The sequence below is a fragment of the Sinocyclocheilus anshuiensis genome, unplaced genomic scaffold (assembly GCF_001515605.1).
Source record: "Sinocyclocheilus anshuiensis isolate Anshui unplaced genomic scaffold, SAMN03320099.WGS_v1.1 scaffold223, whole genome shotgun sequence".
NCBI classification, from domain to species: domain Eukaryota; kingdom Metazoa; phylum Chordata; class Actinopteri; order Cypriniformes; family Cyprinidae; genus Sinocyclocheilus; species Sinocyclocheilus anshuiensis.
The window spans coordinates 258813-272958 of record NW_015548214.1 but is presented as its reverse complement, the minus strand read 5'-3'; the positions used below and the strand labels follow the sequence as shown (position 1 = coordinate 272958).

At 36.5% G+C, this 14146-nt stretch overlaps 1 protein-coding gene across 1 annotated transcript; it reads right to left on the bottom strand.

The window, feature by feature from the left end:
* Positions 1 to 10691: 10691 nt before the first annotated feature.
* LOC107653816 (protein FAM84B-like) lies at positions 10692 to 12360 on the bottom strand. The gene has a single exon (XM_016440650.1). The coding sequence runs from the start codon at positions 11771 to 11773 to the stop codon at positions 10940 to 10942; it is 834 nt and encodes a 277-aa protein (XP_016296136.1). The 5' UTR covers positions 11774 to 12360; the 3' UTR covers positions 10692 to 10939.
* Positions 12361 to 14146: the final 1786 nt, after the last annotated feature.

Below are 14146 nucleotides of genomic sequence, written 5' to 3'. Positions count from 1 at the left end.
ATCATGAAATATTTAATGAATCCGATCACAATGCTGACAAAGGCACCTGATATGATTGAAATGCTAATGTCTTGTATTTTCAGACATGCCATGCAAAAGAGAAAAATCTACATTAATCAAATTAGAATAAGGCGCTGCGTCTATCAGCACCACATGCGGTGACTTTCTGTTGTGCGCCCAGTGTTATGATGCTGCCTGGCATCACAATGAGGCCCTGGAATTTCCATTGCTTTGATTGAGCCAGCAGGTACTCAACGCTAAGAGCGATCCAAATACACCCGCGTGAGTTCATTATAATACATATCCAGAATGAAAATATAACTCATGGAGTCTGGATGATTGATAGGTGTGTTTGTCATTTTTATGTCACCTCATTACGCTTCGGGCCATTTATTAATTATCACCAGCTTTAGAAGTAATTTAATCCTTTAAATTCAGTGTCATTATGCTGTTTAAACAGCAGTTTTGAAGGACAAACTCTAAAACCTTTAAAAGCTTATGAACATATTGGCACTCTTTCATGCATCTACAATATATGGCCGAATTCAATCTACCTTTATAAAAAATGGATTGATGTGGTTTTTTGAGACAGGGGAAAAACAATATTTCATGAGTCCAGCAGTGATTTCCATGTTCTTCTATGACAGCTTTTATGTTGCCGATCAAATAAGGTTTTCTTCTGGAGAAATAAGATAAATAATCAAACAGGCTTTCCTCTTTCTAGGATGTTCAAAGCAGAACACAGACAGTGGGTAAAAGTTAATTTTACTACATAGGCTGACAAAATTGCTTCATGACATGTTTGTCTTTCATGTGGAAAAACAATGGTAATTAAATACAAGATAAAATAAGCATTAAATTAACTAGTTTATATTCAGCCACATTTTTGCATTTTATTGTAATATAATAATAATAATAATAACAACAACAACTACAATAATAATAATTAAATACAAGCTAAAATAAGCACTAAATTAACTAAAGTTCAAATTCAGCCACTTTATTTACATTTTATAATTATAATAATAATAATTAAATACAAGATAAAGCACTAAATTAACAAAACGTTTATATTCAGCCACAATATTTTTGCATTGGCTTGGAGTTTTAGGCAACACATAACTCAAATCTTTTTAAGTATTTTATTAGTTTTTAAAAAATATAATTTATAATAATTTATAATGTAAAAATGTAATAATTTAATTTATAATATAAAATAAAATATTTTAGTTCTCTATGAGCACAAAACTTCATATTTTAATTAGTCAGTCAGTGACTATTTTCACAATATCTAGTTGCAATAACTAGTTCTTATAGAAATGCTGGATTTCAAGGCCACTGGCCTCTAGATCCAACAGAGGTTTCATTGACCGTCTCTTTTAGGACATAGTTAGGAAGGATTAAAACATTCAGAAATGCCTTGCCTTATCTTTTTGAAAAGAGACATTTTTCAAAAATACAACAAAGCCTTTTAAATGAAGAAAAACTGTGCACAAGATGTTACTGTACTTAAAGCATTTTGTAATGGGTGAGGGGTCATTGTCTTAAAGGTAATACAACTTCCGTTTAGTAGTTTTTAAATGAATCTATTAGGTGAACCAATTGTTCTCATTCACTTCCAATGACTCCACTGAACAAGAGGCAGCTGACAAATGTGCAGAAATTACTGATGACCGTACACAATGTAATGTGGACATTACTGAAAGTTACTCATAAAGACAGTCAGTTCTTTCTTAAAGAATCCGTATTTTTGAACAAATTGGTGAGTGAATGATCTAAATGACTCGCTCATAAAGAGAGTCACTTGTAGACACTTTTGGGATGAATCAAACTCCACACCACTACTTATATTTCTTCTAGAAACATTGTATTGTCTACTGAAAAGTTGCACAATTACACAATATTCACGAATGCTGCTGACTGTGTGAGGTCTCAACTAAAACAGTTGCTTAAAAAAGTCTTTCAGTTAAACTTTGAGACACAGGTGGAGAAGTCTGTCAAAGCTTTGAACCATGATACAACAAGACTGTCCTATCAAACTGAGAACAAGGGTATAGCTTTCAGAGAAATGACTAAGAGGCAGGTTACAACCCCCAGAAGAGCTGCAGGTCTTTTTTGGCAGAAATAGTAAAAACAGCCCAGATATCAACACACACTACAGCACTTTGCAGATCGCGACTAAGGAAGACACTTCCAAGACTGAATCATGCCTGGAGTTTAAGAATATCTGACACCTTTTAAAGAAAAATGTGTGGACTGATGAGACTAAAATTGTGCTCTTTGGCCAGAGAGTGAAGCATTATATTTGGCACAAACCAAATATACCTCACCATATCATTGATTTTCACCAGTATAGGATCTTTGGAGAACCTGTTTCAGTTAGCTAGAGATCTGCGTCTCAGGTGAAGATTGATTTTCCTTCAGGACAATGATACAAAGCACACAACAAAAAGGATAGAAGGATGGCACGTGAAAAAAGGTTTGCTTTCTGGAATTGCTGCAGCTTTGAATCCAACAGGAAATGTTTGGTATGACTCGACAATTACTTACTCTCGTCTAATCTAGCAGAACAAATTTGCATTGAAGAACAGGTAAAAAATTCCTAATGTAAATGTGTGACAAACAAACAAGATCCACAGCCGTTTGAGATACGTACAAACAATTAACTGGGAGTGGAAATTTATACTTTTGTAAGTGGGAAATATGTTTTTCATTTCAGAGAAATCACTATACTTCAATAAATATTTATTTTTGGTTCATAAATATGTTGTTGTTGGGGGGGTGAATATTTTGTCAAAACATTGTATTTAAACAATTGTTTAATGATCTTGCACTTCCCAAAACATGTTTGGTTCATAAAATAAAACTCCCCCCAAATATGACGCATGCTGAAACAGGCCTGAAACTACACTACAGCTGCTTGCAACAGGAAGATTCATAAGTACAAGAAGTGAGAAAGCAAATTTACTGCAAGTAACTTCCTTCCTGCTTGTTATTGCAGTTAAAACTAAATCTGCTGTAGCCTTTCATATCTTGTGAAAGAGAGGTCTTGTATAGTGTGACTACTGCAGGTGTTAAAAAGATGGTTGAGGCTTAATCTCAAACACTGAAATATTCGCATAATTTAAACATGGCTTAAAAAGGCATTTTGTAAAGCCCTAAGGATATCGGAGGTATATCATTAAAGGACACACTCTTAACTTGCATGGTAATTTGCAAGAAAACTGTGACTACATTTATAATATTAATTAAATGTTATTATATGAAAGGCTACTGAATGCTTCATACAGCATAAATTGGATTTACATAATGAGTCAGGTATGAAGAGTATGATAATGAGATAATGAGAAGCAAGGGAAAGATTTTGCTGTGGTTAAATAAGCATGTTTGATGAAGTTGATAAGCTATTTAAGCACTGACAAATGAGCTTCACAAGTTCACCTCAACCCAGGTCATCTGAAGTAAAGGTCTGCCAGAAATCACGCAGCTATGATAAGGACATGTGATTTTTGTCACTGGACTACACTTTTTAAATATTTAGATTTGTTTATTTATTAGAAAATCTGTTTATGCCTGACAACTCTTTTAAACTGTTTACATTTTTCTTTCTTTCTTTGTTTCTTTCATATTTTTTTATTCAATTTAGAGAATTTATGCAGCTAATAATCACACTTTTTAAATCATTTCACATTTTTTAAATTAATTTTTTTTTTTTAGATAATATATGCATCTAAAATGAGGACACTGGTATTTCATAAATGTCCCTGGACTATACTCTTTTTAAATATTTTAATTTTTAATTTATTTATTTATTTGGGAATCTATGCAGCTACAATAAGAACACTGATATTCGATGGCTTTACTACTCTTTTTTAATTATTTCCATTTTTCATTATTTTATTTATTTTTTATTATATAATCTGCGACTACTGCAATTTGATAAATGTGGACACTCTTTTTAAATATTTTATGTATGTACTTTATTTATTTATTAGGAAATCTATGCAGCTACAATAAGGACTTGATGAATGTAGCTTGATTACTCTTTTTTAATTGTTTTGTTTGAATTAGAAAATCTAATCAGCAATGACAAGGACACTGGGATTTGATGGACATCACTGGACCACTTATTTAATTATTAATTATTTAAATTTTATTTTTCAATTTCTATTAATTAGAGAATCTATGCAGCTATGGGGATTTGATGGCCATCACTGGACTACTTACATAAATATTGAATTATTACTTTTATTATTATTACTTATTTTTATTTCTTTTTTTTTATTATAGAACCAGCTATGAAAAGGACAAGGGGATTTGATTAATATCACTGGTTAGAACTTTTTAAAATTTACTTTCATTTCTAAATATTTTAAAGATCTCATTGAAGCGTGAAAGTTCTCTCCAGTATCCATGGTCTATCATTATAATTGCGTAGTCCAAACCAACAGAACTGTTTAATTAAGAGGTCGATGTGTTGCCTATAACCCTGGAGGTTGTCATGGGTTCCCTCAGGAATTTCTCATACTAAATCTATTCAGCATTTTTGTACAACAAACCAAAAACAGCTCTATGGCAGAAACTGCTAACTATACACAGCTCAGCTGAAGGAACAGGGCAGAGACCTGCACTCACAGCACAAAGAGCAGTGTCACTGAGGCAGGTCACATTCAAAACATCACTGACTAAGAGCTCATTAGGGGGCTGTTGTCTCAAGCTGGCTAGAGTGTTGGCTTTCCACTGATTCACAAAGACTGTCTTGTAGCCTTTGTGGGCAGCCATTACTCACTCACAGTATGGCAGTTGTAATTACTTCCCCGTTTCCCAGCATCCCGTGTTTACTCAGAGTGGCCCTGTGGCAGTGAGATTGGGCTCAAATCATAAAACACCCTTTCCTCCTGTAACAAAACACGTCATCTGTGGCATATCTCAAAGGCACGGCTCCTGTTCAGAGAGATAAGTCACACTGAGTTTCTGTGACATTGTGTTTCGACCCTTCGGATTGTCCATGCATTTCAAGTCTGACCAGCTAATGTTTTCCCATAGGCAAAGTTTGAGGTCAAAATCTAATGTGGATGAAGCATTTGCCTTATGATCTCATGAATGAACGGCTATGAACAAATGCCAATGGCATTTGTTAGGACCCTTATTATAGCGTCTCGAAGCAAAGATATAAATTACAACCTATGTGGCATTTTATGCCTTGGCCTTTGCTATATTTATTTAACCCAGTGTTAGCAAACTGTTGCTTTCTTCTTTTCTACAGCCTCACATCATCAAATTCAATTCACACACTCAGAGAAAACTGTATTAAAATTCACAAGTGGGAGGACAATTAGAGGGTAAGCCAACTTTGGTATTGCATTTGAAAGTCATGGAGAGTTTGCAGGGTATTAAAGAGGGTCAGGATTAAAGCATTTGCTGAATATTAAAACACTACATCAAATGATTTCTATCAGATTTTTAAAACAAGCTCATATTTTTACCTGTAGCTTTCCAACTCCACCATATTAAGTATATATATATATATATATACAGTATATATAAACAGATGAACCTTTTCCTGAGTGCCTCATGATGGATTCTAACTTCTGTTTGGATGCTGTTGTGTTCCGGTCTCCTTAAACACCCTTGTTAAAACTGGATAAAAAGATCTACTGAATTCATTAAACTAAAACTTTTTCAATATAACCTAGGGCCACTTCATGGCATCTACCCACTCATTAGACCGGTGAGTCACTGCAAAAAGACGGTCATTGCAACAATGTAAAGTGATGAAACTATAGAGCCATGTGGTTTTTAAGACCTTTTTCATATAGGTTTAATGTAACATTATCAGTTCAAAACATATTAATTTGACTAGAAATACAGAGACCAGAAATGTAAAGCATCATTTAGATGCTTTAAAATGGGAAGAAGGTGGATACTAATGTCAGAAGTAAAATGAATGTTCAGTTACTTAAAGCAACTGTACGTTTTCTTACCTTCAAGTATCAGTTTCAAAATCATTTTGATGGTACCCTGACTTCTAATAAAGTGAATGGCTTCTGTTTCTTTCCCCCGCTTCCTGCCAGACGTCTGTTCTGAAAGTATGTAGTTTGGTGAGCGGGTACGAAATTCCCCAGTAGCAGTATTAACATATGCATCTGAAGCACGGAAGCCATTGGCACATGCCACCATCAGAAGCACACTTCCGGTTTTCACATTCAAAACATCACTCATTCAAAACATGTTTGACAGAAATGTATCATCAATTAAATATGGTTCTGTCGTTAAGTGCATGTGTTACACAGTCTGCGTTATACTCCGGCTGACAGCGGCTGCGGCAGTGTCACTGGAGGTGCCGCAACAATACGGTGACATGTTCCGTGACAATGTCAGTGACACTGACACAATCCATCGGCACATGTCACTCTCCACTGACAAAAGTCAGTGAAAACCGGAAGTGTCACCGGATGTGCCACTGAGCATACTGGCATGTGCCACTGGGTTCCGTACGTCAGATGCCATGTCACTTAATGTTAATACTGCCCCTCAAAATTCCGCAAAAACGGCAAATTGCTTTATGGAAGCAACAAATGCAGATGTACAGTGATCCACTGTAATCACGACAATGAATTTCACTCACTTAACTGCAGGAGGCTCTAAAGTCGCAAAAATACACAAAACTACATACAGATGCACCGATACGGAATTTCTCTGCTGATACTAATAGCCGATTATTCAGAATGATATCTGTCGATACCGATTATTCAGAATCACTACCGATGCTGATAATCTATTTATTCAAACATACATATATTATTATAAGTAAAAAAAAGCTCCTCTTTGGTGTTGTTTTATAGCTAACTAATGAACTGTGACCATTGGATAACTTTGCTGAGGTAAATGCCACGTTAAGTGGCATTCTGTTTCACAGTTTTATCGGCGTCTTTCCGCGGTTGAAACACTGATTGAGCGATTACATTAGACATGATATATTTTGGTATGCTAAACTGTATCTTTCAACATACCTTCTGATGTTCATTCATGTTTATTTTGCGATATAACTTATTGAAGTGGAAGAGACTCGCGCTCCGCGCTGCTGCTTGAACTGAGGTGCTACTGTGATCTGTCACGTCACATTTAAAAGCATCAAAATGGAAAGAAAGCACAAAGCTCTTTGCGATTATTGGATGGGAGGCGCGCTACAAATGTTTGGTGTAGAGAAAAATTGTGGATCTGGCAACCCTGGCTTGAACTACAGGTGATTCATCGAGTCAAATAGAGCCTGCTTTAATGTCACTATTTTTAACTGTTAATGTTGTCACGTTAATTTTGACAGCCCTAAATTCAACAGAGAGATTTTCTTCGCACACTGTATGAGTTGCAGTCTGACAACTGCTTTTTGATTGAAAGGATATAATCGGCCCTTATCATCGGCTGATTTTGAACAATCGGCCGATGGCCAATTGTGAAATAAATTGCTTTTATCGGCCAATAGTGATTGTTGGCCGATCGGTGAATGTCTTATACAGTTGCTTTAGAAATGCACCATACTGAGCCCATTAAAGAGATGTGAGGTCAGATGTGTTCTCAGAACATTATTGTGTAATGATAAAAGCAAGAATAACTGAAAGAGAGGGTAAACAGGTAGATTGAGTCACTGTTTACTTGCTGTAATTTCATGTGTGCCAAAACATTTAGAAAGCAAGGTCCACATATGATGATTTATTTTGCAACTCATAGAGAGCCTGATTATACATTCTAGAGAACAGCTTACAACTTGAGAGGCAATCTATTTGAAAAACAATACCACTCAACTTAAAATATTTAATAACTGAATGTGAAATTATTTTGATTTCCAACAGAAGGAAAATTAACATAATTTGTCATCATAATATGTGATGTCAAATACCAACATACAGATGAATCTCACGAAGCCCCAAAATTAAGAAAAATATATTTTTGCTAAAAGTAGCTAAATGAAGCCTACATTTATGACCATTAAGATGCGTTGCATTGTAACGTTATTTTTAAGACAATCCAACAAGTTTTACCACCCAATTTTCATTACCATAATTCAGCCTGCTTACTTCTAAGATACTGATTCCATTATTTTCAATGTATTTTATTTTAATGAAATAAACATAATTAAAGGTGGTAATACTAGCCTACTCCGGTATATATTATCACATTACGGTAATGAGTCTATGAGAACATATTTTTGCATTACAGCAATTGTAATTGTGCTTAATTGTTATGAAAAGAATGCATCACAATAAGTTACCATGCAAAACATCTTAACCAATAAACCAGTCGTGTGCTATAAAATGTCAATATGGACACTACAGCTGATCCATTTAGCCATTACTATATTCACAATGCAGCATGGCCTAGAGCAGCGGTTCCCAAACTTTTTGCAGAGTGCACCCCTTTCTAGTGTTTGACACATAAAGCATTTTAACTGCAGTAGCTAAATACAAATAGGGCTTAACATTAACTGCTTTGCTCACCAGCACTGTGGCTAGTGGTTTTCCAAAATTACTCAGCATTTTCACTGGCCACAATTTTGCTGTTGGGAAATTACATTTTATATGACAAAAGTTACTGCGTACTAAAGTTTATTTAAATTGATTTTTTTTGCCTAGCATAAAGGGCATTTTCCCCTAACCTTATTAAATGCAAGTGTCATTTTTCATATCAAATTCTTACATTTTATTAATAATTTCACTTCATATAATAAGACACTATAGGGCTGTTACCAATCAAATGAAATCAGTATTAACAAAACCAATCTTTCCACTGCAGAAGAAACAGAAGCAGCTGAAGTGGCATTTAGATGCATTTACACAGACAGTTTAATGAAGCTGAAATGTAGCGTGGATGCATTTACACTGCAAAATTACAACAGCATAAATAATGTTATGAGCTTGGTGTTTTAAATCAGTTATTTTTATTTATTTTTATAAATATGTTTTTAAATATACAAGTATGAAATGTTGGAACAAATGCAAAGATAAGCTACTTTTAAATATGAAAGTAAACAGCCATGTAAGTGACTGTGTTAATGAGTGAGTCATTGAGTCATTCATTCAAACGATTCATTCAGACGGCTGATTTATTCAAGAATGAAGCAAGTACCTGTCTTTATGAATGGACCACTGAATCATTGACACAAATGATTAATTCAAAAACGCTGAATCATTCATTAAGCCTGGAATATACTTCACGATTTTTGCCCCGATTTTCTGCAGATTTACTGTTTGGAGAAGTTGACGCTATTTGCCGAAAGTCAGAGCCAGTTTGCAGATTTGAGTTGACGCGTGTATGATGGTCACCAACACAGACTCCGATTTTTTAGCTTCAGACTCTGATTCCATCCAGTCTGAGGAGATCTTGTTTGATATTTTCAGCCGATTTTAGAACACATGTTGTTTTCATTTGTCAAGCATCTCCTTGCAACAAGGCGCAGGTTTCTGCGTGAATTTGAAAGTCTAGTAGCATGTGATCCTCAGTCATTTAGTGTATGATGGTCAGTTTTTCCTCTGTGACTATTTACAAAGTCGGTAAGTGTATGATGCCTAGTGTTTTAAAAAATCTGTTCAGATTTTTTAAAAGTCATGTAGTGTATTCCAGCCTTAGAGGTACAGTGTGTACATTTTAGCGGCATCTAGCGGTGAAGTTGCGAATTGCAACCAACGGCTCAGTCCCCCGCTCACCCCTCCCTTTAGAGAAGCTACGGTGGCCGATACAGGACTAAGATGTCGTCGGTAAAGACAGCAGAGAGCAATGAGATTTCTTTACAAAGGTAAATTAAGGAATTATATTTACTTAATTATTTAATAAATCGATGCTATTGCGAATATTAATGTACTTGTTCATCATTGTGTCAGTGTTTTATTAGCAAGAACAACAAAGTGACGAAACGCGTTGTGTAGAGCAGTTTGTCCGTTTAGGGCTACTGTAGAAACATGCTGGCGACTTCCATGTAAGGGGACCCCTAAATTTGCACTCGTACTGGTTTTCAGGGAAAACTGCACTCTCTTGGTCGTGTCATGTATGTTATAAATATAAAAACTAGGCTACATATTTAGCCTACCGCAGTAGCCTGTTTCTTCTGATTGCAGTTTTGTTTATTTGTTTTGATTTCTCCACGAGATTCTCTCACACATCCATTATCAATTGCCATTTACACCAAATGTAATAAAATCAGAATCAAAATCCGAATCTTTCATTTGCTTCCCAAATGAGATGTTTTAATCAGATTAGTTAGGCAAGTAAATTCTCGTTCACTTGCCCCTTTAAAAAAAATCCACTTGTCCCAGACAAGCATTATTGTTGAGCTCTGTTACTGTATATACAATTAACCCTACCTAAGTGGCTAGTGCGAGTGACCGTGATACCACCACTGCTAAAATCCACCGCATTTGGCGGGTTGGTGGTTTATGTCAAGCCCTGACTGAATATTAGAAAACATCAAAATTTCATTTATAAATAAAAAAATAATATTACTTCCTACCTTTTTTTTCAGTGAGATGGATGGGCCTCATGTTTGCACAAATATCATCTAAATAATTCTCACGCACCCCAATTTGGCAGCCGCTGGCCTAGACTACTTTATTGTTTTTATAAAGACAGTTGCAGAAAATTACAAATATTAAGGACACATTTATTTTCGAAACGTTTTTTTATTTTTTATTATTATTATTATTTATTAAATTCATTAAGTGACATCCTTCCGCTAAAATATATAGTCCCTGACATGACAGAACATACGCTAAGGGAGCGGCGCAGTGATATGATTAAGAGCTTGTTTCATAGAGTTGACCAATCAGAATGTGTTCCAGTTCAGTCATTTTCTTTGAACAAAAAATAATTTATTTTAATTTTGAAATCAAATGTTCTGGACGGGTTTCGTGAGAATCACGCACGTTATGCTGGGATGCATTTCTCTCCGCTACCTGTTGCATGTCGCTGAACGACCGTTCGCTTCACTTCCGCTATTGCTCAGATGATGCGCCAACTCCTGTATAACTGCCGCTTTACCGATCTGATCGTTTCTCCTCTTTTCCATGATCAGATCCTCCAAACTCTGAAACTCCAGCACATGAAACTGTTTGTCAGGCAAGAAGAGCTTTAATCTGTACGGCTGTTTTCCTATCCGTATCTCCCCTCCCATCTTGAACTCCCGTTTACCGAATTTGCACCAGGCGGCGAAACACTCCGAACTTCTCCAACTTAACTCTCTGTCTTTGGCCCCCACCTGCTCCATCGCGTTCTGCACCACCATGTCAGGACAAAGGGGCTTGTATTTGTACAGCTCGTTTACGACCCTGCCCCTCCTGCCCTGACTAGCATCAGTCAGAAAACTGTTCTTGACCTCCGCACGGTGCAGGTGCACCACCTGGGAGTCCCCCACGTACACAGCCCAGTGCGGGTACTGACAGGCGGACACGAACTCCAGCACGTCCCCGGGCTTACATTTGTTCAATAAATTCTCCGGGCTGAACGTCTCCAGTTCCGTAGTGTTGCTACTTCTCTCATAAATGCACTCGTCTCGGTGGTAAACCGCGCAGTCCAGCTCGTTGTAGCGCTTCTCTTCCTCCTTCTGCTCCGAGCCATCGACATGCTGATGCTGATGATGGTTATCGTCCAGTTCGTCGTCGTCGGTGGCGAAAATGTACGAGACCCCGATCCGCGGGCCGTCTTCCTCCGTGTCGAGTCCGTTAGGGTCGGTCGTGGGAACTTCGGCGTAACTTAGGTGTGACAGTTTGTCAACCTGGTTGCCCATATATGCCACTTCAGCAGCGGACAGATGGAGTGAAATGAGCTCCACCTGTTACGAGCAGAGCGAGATGGACATCTGGAAGTAGATTCACTGCGATGCTCCGTCTGCGCAGATAGTTGCTTACTAAAGCTGCATATGCCAGATCCGCGCGCATCACAATTACAGACCAAAACAAAGCACTTTATACAAGAAGAGTTACGTGTTATTGTTTGGGATAAGTCAGAGGTCACATCCAGTTTGTATATCCAATGATTCGTGTTGCTGCTCCAGTTAGTTAGTAGTCCAATTACACCTGATGTTTCCAAGCAGAAAGTTCTTCAAAGCTTCACTGACATCCTGATGAAAGGAATAAAATGTTGCTCCGGTATCCGAATACGACAAACCCGTTATTTGCGTGCTTACAGACACGTAAAGCGCTTTGGTTTTGTTTTCTCAGGATGTTCTCTGTGTTTTGAACTGCACCTGCTGCGTGTTGCTCGGGTCCATCAGATATTATGAAAACCAACAGGCAGAGCGTAAGAAAAAATACCACATCCACACTTACACACGCGCCCTCATTTAAAGAGACATCGCTGGAAAAGCACAGCACAATAAAGCAGCTTAGACAGATATCATCGAGAATTATTATATGATAAAGTAGCTCACTCACGGCTGTCCTGTTAACAGTACTGCAACGCTGCTCTGCCAGTCATATTACAGGACCCACCGGAACTATAACTACTGCATATAACAAAAGCATACAACTTATGTAATGATAATAATACATAAAATAATAATAATAATTAGCCTACATATAAAGTACATTTTATTCACAAACAGGGGTGTCGCTATTTTTTTTTACTGATAAATCCTTCAGATTACCGTAATATTTACGGTAAACAGTAATATTTTAGCAATCATGTCATTTCTAACCTGTTAGAATCGGAACAGCCTTGCTAGATTGGCAAATCAATCATATCTAATCGGTCAAACCGGTTTGCAAAATAGTCTGAATGCGATTCATTCACTCGTACAATGAACAGCGGTTTCTCCAAATAGTAACGGGGGAAAATTGTAACTAAATAGTAACGGGATACTTCAAAAGAGCGAACACAAAAAGTGCTGGATGTTCACCTACAATCTTATTGTAAGAAACATTTTGTCAGCAAATAAGGCCCACGGATGATTAAAATAGCTATAAGATTTTAATAATTGTACTAATTCTATGAGAATATGGTAGCACAGGATTAAAAAAAAAAACATTTTTTACTTAAAATTCAGTTCTAACATTTCACAATTCTAAAAAAGTCTGAATTGTGAAAGTTGTAAATTGTAAAAAGTTGATCATGTTGGACTCACATTCAGAATGATTTTTTTCCAGTCATGAACAGCTTGAGCATTTAAAGACAGACAACATAACTGCAGAGCTTGACATAAGCAAAACGTTTTCATCTGTTGGTCTGGATGCTAATATAGTTATCAATCTTGGTGTGAATTCGCCATCTCTTTATTGTGCATACAGGTTGTGAATGGCTCTATACTGTATGTAAAGATAATGTACATCCATGTATCCATAACAGTATCACGAAAGAGTATCAAAATATGGTGACTCATTTTTGATGGGGGGGAGGGGCGTTCACAAATGAGCTCTATGAATTTAATAACTCAGAATAAGAATTTATTAACAGTCTTTTAAACTGTAAATAAAAGTATTTAACCTTTTTCCAAATAAGTGAGAAATTACATAAAGATATAGTTAATTACATGGATAATGCCAGTTTTGTTTTTCTGCATGCACTGCTTAGAAACATGAAATGCTGAAAAGACAGAGACCGAAGTAGAAGGTTATATTACTTTCATACAAGTCTGTATTTCTCAGTGTAAAAGTTTCATAGGCTGCAGCACATCTACAATAAAAATGGATAGGGTAGCCAGTAGCCACCCGCTGTGCCAAATTTCCTCCCATACACACATTTCTTGAAATATTGAAAGTTTCTGACTATAGTTACTGACCTAGTTTTAAAGAGCAAGCCTCCAGATAAAACCAGTTTTAATTATTAAGCTACAAGAAGATTAATTATAAAATTAATGACAAAAAGTCTAACCACTACATACACCGGCCTCGCACATATTGTAGGATGGAATTTAAAGAACATCTCAACATTTTTTGCTGACAGACATCATCAGATGTTTATTTTTTCTACTCCTGGCTTGTGCTATTCCTATGATGATATGCCCCATTTCAGGGCCTCACTGCCCCCTGGTGACACCTTAAACTTGTGTTGCTATAGTAATTAGAGTCACCGAGGAGCCAGCCTGTCTGAAGCCAAGCTTCATCAATCTGAAGATAACAGCTTTTTAAATGACAAACTGCATGCTAACACACTTGTAATGGGT